The sequence below is a fragment of the Leptopilina boulardi genome, unplaced genomic scaffold, assembly GCF_019393585.1.
Source record: "Leptopilina boulardi isolate dan_hultmark-lab unplaced genomic scaffold, ZJU_Lbou_2.1 LbouV2_216, whole genome shotgun sequence".
In the NCBI taxonomy this organism is placed as follows: domain Eukaryota; kingdom Metazoa; phylum Arthropoda; class Insecta; order Hymenoptera; family Figitidae; genus Leptopilina; species Leptopilina boulardi.
The window spans coordinates 350248-365945 of NW_026137770.1; the positions used below are offsets into that span (position 1 = coordinate 350248).

The following is a 15698-nucleotide window of genomic DNA, read 5'->3' on the forward strand; positions in this document are numbered from 1 at the left end:
ATTATATTTGAAAATAATCATAAATTATAAGTATATATAAATTTTTAATAATAATAATAGGTAATAATTAATAACTTTTTATAATAAAACATTCAATAATTATAATTATAGCCAAATTTTACAAATTAGTACAAAATGCTTATTATTATAATTATTAATTATTGTTGCTAGTTAAAATTATTAATTAATCTTTTAAATTCGCAAAAAGAAAGCTGCCTTTAGGCTTCAAACACATAAATAATAATATTTATTCGAATCAAAGTTAATTATAATAACAAGAATGGTAATTTAGTTAAACAGCAAACACAATTATTCACTTCGTATAACTTTTTTAACAGTTCTATATAGCACATGGCAATCACAATAATAGAACATTTTCTCTAACACGATTTAATTAAAATTTTTAATTAAACTTTTTTAAAAGCAGGATTTTTAGTATCTAATTTTTCATAAATTATTATTTTTTTATATTATTCATTTTTTTTTATTTCATTTTATACACAGGAGACTATTTTATACGGAAATAATTACAATTAAATTCTTATTATATTATTATATAATAATAATAATAATAATATATTGTTTTAAAATTCCTTTACAAACGACCCAGTCAAAAACAAAAAACTATTGTATTGACTTAAAACATTAGTGAATTGTTGCTTAATTAGTAATGTAAATTCCTAAAATATTAGCTACTTAAATTTTTTTTTAATATTAAGGATTAAAAAAAACTTTTCAAAAAAAGAAAATATGTTTTACCCCTTCAATATCAAAATTAAATTTTATTTATCAATTTCGAACCAATTTCACAATTTTTTTTTTCTTATTTTCATTGGAAATTTGAGATTTTTTCTAATAAAATATGTAAAAATAAAAGTGGGACAACAAAGAGTTTTTGAGGAAAAAAAAAAGTTTTAAAGAATCTGTTTTTGCAATTTTTCGCGCTAATCCAATAATTTTTTTGTATTATTCACTGAGTTGTTTGAGAAGGAATAATTCTTTTAATTCTTCACATTTCAGTCGTTTTATATTAAATGAATTTCATTATTCCTAACAATTTTGCATTAACTTGTAATTATAAATTTTTTCTGATAATTGTTAATTTCACTTTAGTGAAATATTAATAAAAAATTTAATAGTAAAAGAATATATTTTAAATATTTTCAACTTTTTTTTTTATATCTATTATTAGATTTTCAAAACAAGCCCCCATTTAATCCAGATTTTATTCTCTGTGGGGAGAAAAAATTATAATCATTTTCAGTGTCAAATGCGGCATTTTTCGCTATAATCCCTAATGATTTATCACCTTTTTTCGAAGGAATATGTTTAGGGGAATTATCTTTTTTGAATCTAGAAAAAGAATCACCATTTTGCCTTTCATCTAATATTTTCGGAATTTTGTGTCCAAAAGACTTATCATAAATTTGAAAATTCAATTTTGTTTCATCTTCTTCATTATTTTTTGAAATTCGCTTTATTGGATTTTTATTTCTTTGTTTTAATTCATTTTTAATATTTTCCCCATTTTCTTGTGAATTCTTTTTTCTCTTGTATTTTGAAATATCCGATAGACTCGATCGATCTTGTGCAAATTCTGAAATGGTAAAAATTACAAATTTCTTGAGTATATATGGATGAGACTTGAAAGTTGTATTTTTTTTTTTTTTTTTTTTTTATTGAGTTTTTATTTATTTATAAAATTTCCGAAAACATTCTCTTTATGTAAATTAAATTTTGAAAAATGTTTTATGTTAATAAATCACTTTAAATATGTAACGTACTGGTTTTTAATGCTTCATTATGATAAGGGAGATTGAATTTTTTTTCAAAATGTAAATCATAATTTCTAAGATTTTGTAGTCCCTTATTGGTAAAAAGATTGGGAACATCGTCATCCTGTTCTTGTTTATTAAACTTTTTTGGTTCCTCCTCGTCTTCTTCCTCGTCATCATTTCCATCATATTCGGAACTTGATGAATTTATAGAAGCATATTCTTTTGGTGAATAATCATCATCGTCGTCTGCACTCGATTCTACTGAATAACGACTTTGTGGCTCATCATGATTCACAAATTCATGTAATCTACCAATTTTATCTTTGTATGGTTGAAAAATAAATTCACCCATTGGTGGCATATTTTTAAATTCCGGTTCCTCTAAAGAATAACTTTCCGATGAACCTTCCTCACTGTTTATCTGTGCTTTTGAACTTTCATCTTCATCTGATTGACCGTATTCTCGTTCAATTGATTTATAGCCTGAAAGAAATTTTTTTTTTGCATTTTTATTGTTATTTTTGTATTTGAAACATATTGAATTTATAATCTTGAATTTTTTTTGTTTTAATATAATATCAATAATAAAAATAAGAAAGACTTTAAAAATATTTATCATTTTTGATATTAACAAAAATAGCATAGGAAAACAAATTCGCGTCAATATTTGGACCCGGAAAAGTAAGAACTTTTCTTCACGTATTTTTTTACGCTAAATTCGTATCTATCGTTAGATTTTCTCTAATACGTCAAATTTCAAAATGACGGATCCAAAATGGCGGACATGATTTTTAAACATCGCTCAGATCTGCTTGAAACTTGTTACTCGAGGGGTTTTTGGGTCGCTGATTACGAATCTGGCATCAATTTAAAAAAATTTAAATGTCAGATACAATATGGCGACTGAAAAATTATAATTAATAAGATTCTTCTGAAAAATGTTACATTAGGGTTTCCGGGGTCGCTGATTACGAATATGTAGTCAGATTTTCAAAATCCACAAAATTAAAAATGGCCTATCCAATATGGCTAACCGTGCAATAGGAATCTTAGAGTTGCTATTAATTTGACCCAAAATTCATAATCAGCGATCCCATAAATCCCCGAGCATCTTTCAAGCTAATCTGGGCGATTTTTAGAAATCATGTCCGCCATTTTGAATTTTGAAAAATCAACACCAGAATAGTAATCAGCGACTTCAAAAACCCCCAAATTACAAGTTTCAATCAGATCTAAGCAATTTTTAGAAATTTTGTCCGTCATCCCACACAGCACAACATATTACACCAGGTCTACAGCAGGCTTACATGTAAGGTTTGTAAGGTAACATCGTAAGCCCATAGTAGACTTACAGTAAACCAAAAATGTCCGCCTTACAGTAAGCTTACATGGTAGGGTCGAGGTAAGCTTACATGGTAGGGTCGAGAGGTAAGCTTACACGGTAAGGTCGAGGTAAGCTTACACGGTAAGGTCGAGGTAAGCTTACATGGTTGGGTCGAGGTAAGCTTACATGGTAGGGTCGAGGTAAGCTTACACGGTAAGGTCGAGGTAAGCTTACACGGTAAGGTCGAGGTAAGCTTACACGGTAAGGTCGAGGTAAGCTTACATGGTAGGGTCGAGGTAAGATTACATGGTAGGGTCGAGGTAAGCTTACACGGTAAGGTCGAGGTAAGCTTATGAGTAAAGGCTGTGGTAAGGTTATTATTAAGTTGTAAGGTTGAGGTAAGGTTGTGGTAAGCTTACAAGGTAAGGCAAGTTATATTCAAATAATAATAATAATAATAAATAAATATTCAATAAAAAAATTTTTCTTTTGCCTTATTCTATTTTGGGAACCTATCATTTCGCAGAAAGTTTTGAAAACAAATTTGGGAGGAGTAGGATTCGAACCCGGGACCGAAGTATATACCTAACAACCTAACCAACTGAGCTAAACGGGGAACTGACAATGAGAAAAGTAATCTTGCTTTTAAGGAGTTGATTATCTTCTTGGTTCCACTTTAAAAGTAAGATTACTTTTCTCATTGTCAGTTCCCCGTTTAGCTCAGTTGGTTAGGTTGTTAGGTATATACTTCGGTCCCGGGTTCGAATCCTACTCCTCCCAAATTTATTTTCAAAACTTTCTGCGAAATGATAGGTTCCCAAAATAGAATAAGGCAAAAGAAAAATTTTTTTATTGAATATTTATTTATTATTAATATTATTATTTGAATATAACTTGCCTTACCTTGTAAGCTTACCACAACCTTACCTCAACCTTACAACTTAATAATAACCTTACCACAGCCTTTACTCATAAGCTTACCTCGACCTTACCGTGTAAGCTTACCTCGACCCTACCATGTAAGCTTACCTCGACCCTACCATGTAAGCTTACTGTAAGGCGGACATTTTTGGTTTACTGTAAGTCTACTATGGGCTTACGATGTTACCTTACAAACCTTACATGTAAGCCTGCTGTAGGCCTGGTGTAAGATGTTGTGCTGTGTGGGATTTTGGATCCGCCATTTTGAATTTTTGAAAACTGACGTCAGATTCGTAATCAGCGACTCAAAAAACCCCCGAATAACAAGTTTCAAGGAGGATCTGGGCGAGTTTTAGAAATCTTGTCCGCCATTTTGGATCCGCCATTTTGAGTTTTTAAAAACTGATGCCAGATTCGTATTCAGCGACTCAAAAAACCTCCGAGTAACAAGTTTAAAGTGGATTTGATCGATTTTTAAAAATCATGTCCGCCATTTTGAATTTTTGAAAACTAACGCCATATTCGTTATAAGCGACCCCAAAAACGCCCGAGTAATAAGTTTCAAGCGAATCTGAGCGTATTTTAATTATTATATTTTAACAAAGTTTAACCACTTTTTAACTCTTTTTTAACCCTTTTTTAACACTGTATCTTCGAAACAAAGATTATGCTCAACTCTAAACGTTTATGGAATTATTGTCCCCCAATTTAAAACACTTTGAACTATATTTAAATGCGAAATTCGAGGTCCCAAAAATGGGCTAAAAAATAGTAGATTTTAGTGTCACTCTTTCTATAATATAATATCAACAGTAAAAATTATTTTAAGTTAAGGAAAATTTTGGTAATAATTACAAAAATAGAACTAAAAAAAAATATTATAACAAGCTGAAATAAATAATAATTTTATCAATATTTTTATCATTGTACTACCAACCATCATCTAATTCTTCATTATCCTCAACATCCTCCTCAGTTTCATCTTCATCATCTTTGCCATCATGCTGCGGTGGTGCGGGTTTCTTTTTATTAATAACCTCAACGTCAGTTCTTATTCTTTCAAAAGGATTATGTACAATTTGAACATGCGCCCTATCAATTGGTGCATTATTAGGATTAAAATGCAATTGAGGTTGATTTGTAAGAAATTGATAACCTCCAGGAGGATTGGCAAAATCACTTCTCGAATGTGCCTGAATACTTGCCCCTTTATATTGTGGAAATTGAGGAGTGCTACTTGACGACTGAACAGGTAGAACTTGACGTTGTTGCTGAAGACCATGACCCGTTAAAAATGGTTGATTTCCCGTTTCCGTTCCAAATTCAAAAGGAATACCAAAATTTGGAGCTTGAAAATTAAAACTATTTCCACTATTTAAAACAATTGGCTCCGACTCTAATCCCTGAATAAATCCTGAAAATTCTCTATTATGAATTTCAGTTGGCAGGGAAGTTGATAAACTATCAAAAGATTGAGGCGATGCTGATGGTAAATTAATTAAAGTCTGATGTGAAGTCGGTGAGTAAATATGCTGTGAATTTTTTGGACCCGGATATTGAGTACTATAAACTGGTGTTTGAGTTACTGGTTGATTTGAATATTCAAAAGAATTACCATTCAAATTTTGAAATGAATTTTGTCCAAATGTTCCTTGATCGAATAGACTATTTTGAAATGAGCTAAATCCTTTGAAATTTTGATCTGATGATGGAAATTTTGAATTATCGGCAACAAGAGGTGAATCAAATCTATCATGAGGTGTTGTGACATAATTAATTGGTGTTGCTGAACTACCAACATATTGTACATTAGTGTCACTGTAAACAGGTCCTGTTGGTGATGATGAACCTTTCGAATAACTTTGTCTGGGATTTTTGGAATATTTATTGGAATTTGTGTCATAAGATTTGCTTCTTGAATTCGATGTTTGTGGTCCATAGATATCGGAAGATTCACTGTATGCTTTATTTCTATTGGTACTATAGGGAGGACTTCTTTTGGCACTACTAAAATCCGATTCAAAGGAACTTGGTTTTTTTGTTGTGGGTTCAAAATCAGAAGGATCAATGCCAAAAGAAGGATCTTCTTCTTCTTGTTGTTGTTCTTCTTCTTTATCTTGCGTTTCCTCCTCATTTTCAAAGGCAGTATTGAAAGCTGTGTCGTCAACGTTAAAATTTCCACCATCCAGACTAAATGAAGGTGAATCAACATCAAACGAGGAACTTTCCTTTATTTTAGGACTAACAATATTGAAAGTTGGACTATTTTTTATACGTGAATCGTCAAAACCAAAAGAAGGTGTTGATTTAATATCAATGTCATCAATGTCAAATGCATCTTTTGTACTACTTTTACTGTCCCTAAATCCTGACAATGAATCCGAATAAATATCACCTGATGGTTCATCAAAAGTTGAGAGTGAACTACCAAAAGATGGATCTTGTCTTTTACTAATGTTGGTTGGATTTTTTGACGATTTACTCATGGATCGTCGATTAGATTCTGATGTTTCATTGACTGATGGTTTTGTTAGATCAATGACTTTTGAAATTGTGTAGGTAATTGGTATTCTTGTTGTTTTATTATAATTATAAGATGTCACTATGGCTGCTATTGAAAGCAGCATTATGTGTAGAATCTGCAAAATATTTGTAATATTTTTACGATTATAAAATTTAATAAAAAATAAAAATAAATTCATCAATTTTTAAATTAACGAAGAAATGAAAAAAATGTGTTTTGGAAGAATGTGCCTCGTTTTTTTTTTCTTATGTTAAAAAATCCTTTAGTCACACTTTTATACACTTAACACATTGTTCCAGAACACAGTTCAAATTTCAAATCCAGTTAGTTATTTAAGACACTGAACAGTAAATCACAAAATAGAAAATCACACCTAAAATTATTTGTTAAAAATTGAATGTAAACATATAAAAATAAGAAATAGTTGATAAAAAATTTTGAAAATTAGAAAATTTGATTTTTTTGTTGAATTTAAAAAAAAACACCACGTACCAGCATGGTATCCATCTAAGCCGATTTGACAGATACCAAAGTTCAATTCTAACTGTTCTAAACTGATATTCCGCCTTCTTTTATATTCGCTGTTTAGCGATGCGAAACTACCGAACGAATTATACACTTTTCAGAAAGTGACAAAAACTAAGCCGAAGGAAAAACAGTCTAATCTGTTTGTCTCTCCCTCTCTTTATCTTTTTTAACGCTGGATGTGCGACATAAGCACAGTTCCATGCCATTGGCAATTTTTTTTTTTTTTTTTTTTTTTTTTTTAATACTTATTTTGATTTGAATTCTTTTCCGCAAATTAATATTTTATCACCTCACATAAGTAATGGAATATTTTTCTCACGTGAATAGTGTCTATTATAAAACTATGATTATATGGCTTATTCAATTTCAGTTACGAATTTGTCTATTACGTTTTATAATAAAAAATATTATTCTGCATTAAAAAAATAACAATAACAAATATTTTGATATTATTATTAAAAATCTTTTTTACAATTCTCCAGTTTGTTACAAAATAACAAAGTAATTGTTTTTCTTTTTTTCATTACACATAGTTAATATTGATAAAAATGCTTCAAAATAATAAAAATTATAAAAAATTCAAAAAAATTAATTCAAAAAAATTTTTTAATTATTTTTATTATTTACAATCATTTTGTTTCATGTTTTTCTTTTTTGTTAACATAGAAGGTAAATTCATATTCCAAATGAATTCTTTTTGGCGGAAATAAGGAATAAACTGAAAGTTATAATTTCCTGTTTTAATAGCGTGATTTTAATTGTTTTTGAAGGCATAGAATAATAATAATGAATGATGTAAACGAAATTGTTTTCTAGTTCATGATTAGTTTCGTCAGCGACATTTACAGGTATTGAAATAATATTAGTTTCTGTATAGATTATCCGTTCAGGTGTCAAAGAATTTCGTGATTTACGAATCGTGCAAGATCCACGGGTAATTAAATTTCGGGAGAAGTCGTGCGTAACAAATCTATTGCACTGATACTAATTCTGTTACAAATTATATATATATATCTGAGGTAACATGTAACTGGTATCAAACAGGAATCTCAAATATGACAAAAATAAACAAAACTTTAATTTTTTAATAATAATTTATTAATTATTGTTAAATTAATTTCCCAATCGTTCAATGATAATACTAAATTACAATAAACATCTAATTATGATAAAGTTTCCTATTTTTTCTGCAACGGATTTTTTAAATTATTATAATATGTGCCGCGCTCTGAAGAACCGGCCTTATAAAAAGCAAAACATTAAAGGTTATGTTTATGATACCCACTTGGAAAGATTCCCCGGAAAGTGCCCCCTGGAGGTTCTATCAGAATTCCGCCGGAACTTCCAACGTAATTCCGTCGGAATTCCATCGGAATTCCAAAGAATTTCCGATGGGATTCCGACGGAATTCCGATTAATTTTTTTGTCAAAATTTTTAGAGTTCTAATTCCGTCGGAATCCCATCGGAAATTCTTTGGAACTCCGATGGAATTCCGACGGAATTACGTTGGAAGTTCCGGCGGAATTCTGATAGAACCTCCAGGGGTCACTTTCCGGGGAATCTTTCCAAGTGGGTAGAGTTAACTTGAATAAAAATTTCTTATTTTAATTATATAAAATTAAAATAAGTTTTTAATAAACATTTTGAAAGTATAGAAGACTTCATCATCAATTATTTATTTGATCCTCTTTTTAAATTTTCAATTTAAAGCTATATCATAAACATAAACTATTATATAATTTTTTTCTTCTTACGTCACTTTCTTCAGAGTGCATGCGCATCACATATAAATATAACATTGATATTATAAACAAAAAGTTAAATATATTTACCAAATTTATTTTTCTTATCAATATTAAATTGTTCTTTTTGATTAAAAATTAAAAATTTAATTAAAATTTAAAGCATTAACAAATATTTATATTTTAAGCATTTAAAGAAATTATTTTTCTTTTTTTTTCGACACTATAGAGAAAAATGTAAAAAAAATTTTAGACATAAAATATTTGACGATAACTATTGTAAATTGAAAAAGCATGAATAAAAAGTATACGATTTAAAAATCAATTTAGTAAAATATTTAGAAAAATCGTATAAACGATTTGTTTATAGTTATGTGAAAAGTTATACACCAAAGAATATTGGCCGCAATTTTGTGGTTTGCTTTCTTGTCCGAAACTAAAAATTAATTATGTAACTGCTCCTATTTCGTGAGTCGTTGAATACGTATCATTGGAGAGTGAAACCTTAATCTACAATAAGTGTTTTAGGCATTCAACGAAAACATTAAAAATGTCATTAATTTCTTGCAAAACAGTTGTATAGTTGAGAGAGAAAATTCATTGGCGAGTTTGAACACAAGGTTTTACACAATATTCTGTATTTAGTTTCAATTACATTGTCAATTATATAGGGATAAAAATAGAGTCAGAAAATTAAAAAGAATGAAATAACTAAAAAAAATTTCTTTTAAATTATTTTTATTTTAAGAATAATTTTACAGATTTACAATACAAATTGTCTTATTTTAAAAATTTAAACAAACTTTATAAGTATCAATTTAATTATTAAAAATATTAATATTAAAAAGCAAAACCAATAGTTTTACTTTGGGGACAATTATTATTTTAAAAACCAAATTTCATTGCAACAAAAACTCGTGCCATTTTCTTAAAATTGTAGATTACTAAAATTTTTTTTCCCTACTTCTTCTAGAGGATTTGAGGATTGATAATATAAAAAAAATTTTTTTCCATTTCGAACACTAAAATATCTCTATTTGTTTATAAGAAAGTACACAATTTTGCATTAAAAAATAAAATTTTTTTTGCATTAAAAAATAAAATTTTTTAAATTAACATTACTTCTATAACAGTTTATATATATTTAATATTAAAATCTAAGTCATAAAACATTTTTTCAATGTAAACTCAAAAAACTGTAAATATTTTAAAAATATCGCCCACAAAACATAAATTGTTTATAACTTTTTTAATTAAAAACTTTTTTTTAACCTTTTAAGTACCAAATGTACTTAAAGTTTGGCAATTTTTTAAACTAACAAAACGCAATATAAAAAAATTGGCAATATATATTTCTTATGGCCCCGGATACGCTCTTTCAAATGGTGGATCAGAAAAATCGGTAAATTAAAAAATCAAAAAATTACTGACAATTATTTAATAAAAAAACATGAATTTTCAAGGTTTTTTTTACTTTATAATATTTTTAGACATTCTTTTTTAGTGTTTGTAAACGTTTTAATAAAACAAATTATAAGATTGACAAAATTTTTAAATCTTTTTTTTTTATTATTATTAAGTAGAACAAAAGATCAAAGTATCTAGCGATAATTTACGAAGGCAACTAGAGAAAATTTTTATAATATTATTTATATTATTACGATCTTAATATGTATAAGTAGTGTAAGGTGGTGGAATTGGAATCCCTTAAGGAAAATAATTTTAAAAAACCAACTTATTTTTATAATAAAATATTATTTTGGTCATTTTTTAGTCCTTTTGTTATTTATCTTTAATTATTATTAATTAGAAATTAAGAACAAAAAAGTTAATTTGCAAAAAAGTTTTTTCTAAAAAAATGCATTTTCTCCCATTACCCCACCTGGGGTGCGTTCACGTAACTCTCACCGTCACTCTCACTCTCACTCAAAAATTTTTCACTCTCACCCTCACTCAAAAATTTTTCTCTCACTTTTGCTCTCACTCAAAAATTTTTCTCTCTCACTCTCACCCTCACTCAAAAATTTTTCTCTCACTCTCACCCTCACTCAAAAATTTTTCTCTCACTCTCGCCCTCACTCTCACTTAAAAATTTTTCTCTCTCACTCTCACTATCACTCAAAAATGTTTCTTTTTTCACTCTCACTCAAAAATTTTCCTCTCTCATTCTCGCTCACTTAAAAATTTTTTCTCATTCTCACTCAAAAATTTTTAACTCTCAATATTACTCTCACTCTCGCTCAACAATTTTTCTCTCTCATTCTCACTCAAAAATTTTTCACTATCATTCTTACTCTCATTCAAAAATTCTTCACTATCATTCTCACTCTTACTCAAAAATTTTTCTCTTTCACTCTCACTCATAAATTTTTCACTATATTTCTCACTCTCATTCAAAAATTTTTCTCTCTCGCACTCACTCTCACTCAAAAATTTTTCACTATCATTCTCTTTCTTTCAAAAAATTTTTACTCTCACTTTAAAAGATTTTAACTCTTACCCTTACTTTTACTCAAAAAATTTTCACTCACACTCTTACTTTGACTCAATAAATTTTCACTCTCACTTTCGCTCAAAAATTTTTCACTCTTACTTTCTCTCAGAAAAGTTTCACTCTTTCTGTCACTCATTTTCACTCAAAATATTTTTAATTTTTCTTTCACATTCTCTTTTACTAAAAAAATTTATATTTCACTTTCACTCTCACTGAAAAAAATTCTATTCTATTCTATTCCCCTTACACTTACATCTATTTTATATTCCCTCAAATCCTTCATTATTTTAATGGTCAATTACATTATCAGTTTCATTATCAATAAATTGTTTAGTGCACTACACTTCTCACTTTTACTGTAATATTTAATTTTTTCACAATTTATCGTTATGTTCAATGTCAGTGACATTTACATAATTTTTGAGTGAAAGTGAGAGAGACAAATTTTAATGTGAGAGTGAGAGAAAAAAATTTCTATTTACAATGAATGTGACAGGGAAAATTTTTTTATTGAAAATGAAAGTGAAACCTTTTTGAGTGAAGGTAAGAGTAAATATTTTTAAGTGAGAGTAAGAGGGAATAATTTTTGAGTGAAAGTGAAAGTTTTAGTGAAAAATTTTTGAGTGAGTGAGAGTGAGAGTGAAAAATTTTCGAAAAAGAGTAAGAGTAAGGGTGAGAGTGAGAGAGAAAAATATTTGAGTGAGAGTGAAAGTGAGATTGAAAAATTTTTGAGTGAGAGTGAAAGTGATAATGAAAAATTTTTGAGTGGAAGTGGGAAGTGAAAGTGAAAAATTTTTGAATGAGAGTAAGAATGATAGTAAAAAATTTTTGACTGAGAGTGAGGGCGAGAGTGAGAGAGAAAAATTTTTGAGTGAGAGTGAAAGTGAGAGAGAAAAATTTTTGAGTGAGAGTGAGAGTGAGAGTGAGAGTGAGAGTGAGAGTGAGAGTGAGAGTGAGAGTGAGAGTGAGAGTGAGGGTGAGAGTTACGTGAACGCACCCCTGTGGGGTATTAGTAGCTCTTAGTTGAAATTCCAATAAAATGATATAATTTCTATTTTCTTTAAATATTTTTTTTATTTTGTCAATAGTTCTCGACAGATGAACATTTTACACAAATATGGATTCTTAGCAATTAAATATGCAACAATATCAAATTTTATATATGAATCTTTTTCAACTTTCAAAGAAATAAGAAAAGCCATATCGATTTAACGAAACTGTGCCTCTATTTTTATTCATGTATCCAAATCTATACATTTTTATCTCAAATAAAATCACAATACATAATTAAATAACCAATTTTTAACTATTTAAATGTAACCGTTTATCTTCGTATGACATACAGGAAGATTGTCCAATTTTTCCGAGTTATTTCTGCGAAATTGAAAATGTATTTGAAACTTAAAAGATCCTATTACCCCACCTTCCCCTACTTTTGATATTCACTTTGTGTGAATTTTTTTTCTAAAAAAAAATTATGATATTCGAAAATTTTCTAATTATTTACTACATTTGGATGCAGTTTTATAATTCTATCAGCTTCTCTAAATCCAGTTTCAATTGCACCGTGAAGAGCACTAAAGTGCTTGGGATTTGTCGCCTCCCCGGCAAATAAAATGACCTGAGAATTTTATTTTATTTTGAAAAATGGAAAAATATATTGAAATAATAGAAAATTTGCATTACTTACTGGTTTTTCTTTTCCAATAGGTTCTCCCAATTTTGTATGATTGGAAGTTTCAGGATCCGACTTTGGACTTCTGTAGCTATTGGTACCTCTAAAGTGTTTTTTACTATGCCACATTGATCTAAAAAAAATTAATAAGTTTGCTGAATTCTCTTTACTAGGATCTTTTCTAAAATTTATTCTTTACAGTTTAAATTTTCTATTTAGAAATTAAATTTTCTTTCAGAAAACAAATTTTTCTTTAACTATATCGTCAACGAAATATCTTGTTAGGCAATTGAATTTCATTTTTAGAAAACTATTTTTTTTTCTTTTTTCTGTCACTTATTCCAATTATAATTTCCAAACAAGTTTAGAAATTCTGAATTAAAAAATTTGATTTAAAAATTGTACTAATCGCGAAGAAATTAAAAAACATTTTACCTTATCATTCCAGTGGGCTTAGTAACGTTGTATTTTTTTCCAAAAAATCTTTGCAAAACTTCAACACAATGATTTTTGACTTGCTCATCCGTTAGCTTTTCCATATCCCGAGAATGTTTTCCTGTAATCCATCCGGAGAGTAATTTTGGTTTATGCTCAACTGGATAAAATCCAACTAATCCTTGTAACCAACTCCTCTCATTCTATTGACGAAAATTTGTTAATTATTTTATTTTCTAACTATAAGTAAAAAAAATTATTTTCCTGATAATAGAATTTTAAATGATAATACTCACATCCTTTTCGAGGATTGCTAAATCTTTGTCCTTCCAAAGCAAAGAATATTCAATGTTTATTTTGTCATCAGTTGGCCACCAAGGTTCATTAAAAGAGAGTAGAATCTTTGCCACATTTCCATAAGCCATTCCCTAAAAATTTATTACAATAAAATAATTTTTTATCATTTAAAAAAAGTTAGGAGACAGAAATAAAAAGTGTAAGTTTTTTTTTTTAAATTTAATACGTTTTCATATTTCAGAATTTTTGACAAAAAAAATCGATTAATTATGATGAAATATTTATTCGCCGAGACAGATTATTTTTTTAATAGTTAAACATTTTTTAATAAACAAACCTCAATGGCTTTTTGTTTTTCTACTGGCAAAGCAGGCTTAAAGAGAGATTTATGTATTTCTTTTAACACACCCACTGAAAATGTGACAATTACATAATCTGCAATAAATGTCTCTTTATTCATTGTTTTTACCGTAACTTTTCGATTTGGATTTGAATAATCAATTGAAGAAACTTCAGCATTTAATATAGTATTACTCATAATTGGTAATTCTTCTTTTGGATTTGGATAACGTTTCATAATAATATCAAGAATAGTACTACATCCTCGTTCTTTCCAATTAATTAAACAGGATCCAGGTGAAGTTTCAAATTCCCTATAAGCCACTGTAGAAACATCATTCCAACTCTCTGCAGAATGCATAAATACTGTCATCATATCGTATAATTTTCTCAATCCTTTTTTATTATCCTTCCACTTTGGATGCGTTTCAATGTATTTATCAAGCCTGCAACAAAATTATTTATTATTATTGATAATTTGAGAAAGTAATTATGCATATATAATTAAAATCTAGTCAAACAAAGTTGATAAATACTCATTTTCATAATGTACGCCAATGGATGCATTTTTATTGTTTCTAACATATTCTTCCAATTTTCTTTCAACTTCTTTGTCAAATTGAATAAGATCATTTATCTCTGATTTATCAACAATATTTCCTGAGGAATCGAATATTTCTTCATGATATTCCGATGACCATCCTCTACCTTTTCCCAATACTCCAAGAGGCCAAGCTAATTCGTAAACAATATTTCCCTCTTCTCCATTTACCCATTGACATCCAATGTCCACTAAATAATCGTCTAATTAAAGAGAAAAAATTAAAAACTTATCAAAGATAACTATGAAAAAAAAATATGTAAATTAAAATTAAAGGAATAATTATAATTTTTTTCTAAAATGTGAGAAATTTTTAACTCACTGAATTTAGTAGTGTGAATTCGTCCACCAATTCGATTTTCAGCTTCCAGAATTTTGATATTTTGAAATCCATTTTGAAAAAGTTTTGTTGCAGCGGCTATACCCGAAGCACCTGCACCGAGAATAATTATACTTGGTTGGTTATTTGTTTTGAAATTTTTCTTTATTAATACGCCTTTTTGAAATTCTTCCCGTTTTTTATTATTTTCCAACATTTTTCACTGTCTTATCTATTTTGACAAATTTTTTTTTCATGTGTGCACTTCTTTGCAGTTTATCTTGAACTACATATTTCAATATTTTACGTTATTTCAAATGCATAGATTATGTATATAATTTTTGAATTGATTACAATATATTGTCGTTTTTTAAAGAAATATTTAGATGGATATTCAGTTGTGAAATAATTAATGCACGCTACTTCCTGGAATACATACGAATTTTTATTAGTAAATTTAATTACAAAATATAAAGTATCTGATAATTTTGAGCTATAATAGTTTGAATTATTTGTAATGAAACTTCTCTGAACCTTGACTGAACCTCGCTTGACGAGGTTCGGGAACTTGAGTGGCGAGGTCCAAACGAGGTTGAGTTGATGTTTAAATGTCCGCGCATAATAAAGGTCAGTCATAGAGGTTGGCTGAATATTGGATTTGAATTTCTGTTAAATATTAAAATTAAAGATTCTTGGCATATTGTGAGGGGATATTTAAGG

General features: G+C 28.4%; 2 protein-coding genes across 2 annotated transcripts; both read right to left on the bottom strand.

Moving 5' to 3' along the window:
• Nucleotides 1-767: 767 nt before the first annotated feature.
• On the bottom strand, nt 768-7045 carry LOC127279507 (rac guanine nucleotide exchange factor JJ-like). The gene is made up of 4 exons (XM_051301904.1): nt 7040-7045; nt 4961-6662; nt 1785-2261; nt 768-1597 (listed from the first exon to the last, which is right to left on the bottom strand). The coding sequence occupies exons 1-4, from the start codon at nt 7043-7045 to the stop codon at nt 1197-1199; spliced, it is 2586 nt and encodes an 861-aa protein (XP_051157861.1). The 3' UTR covers nt 768-1196.
• Nucleotides 7046-12515: 5470 nt separating this feature from the next.
• On the bottom strand, nt 12516-15285 carry LOC127279388 (spermine oxidase-like). The gene is made up of 7 exons (XM_051301710.1): nt 14982-15285; nt 14595-14862; nt 14057-14504; nt 13719-13850; nt 13423-13625; nt 13003-13120; nt 12516-12933 (listed from the first exon to the last, which is right to left on the bottom strand). The coding sequence occupies exons 1-7, from the start codon at nt 15193-15195 to the stop codon at nt 12808-12810; spliced, it is 1509 nt and encodes a 502-aa protein (XP_051157667.1). The 5' UTR covers nt 15196-15285; the 3' UTR covers nt 12516-12807.
• Between the last annotated feature and the right edge of the window lie 413 nt (nt 15286-15698).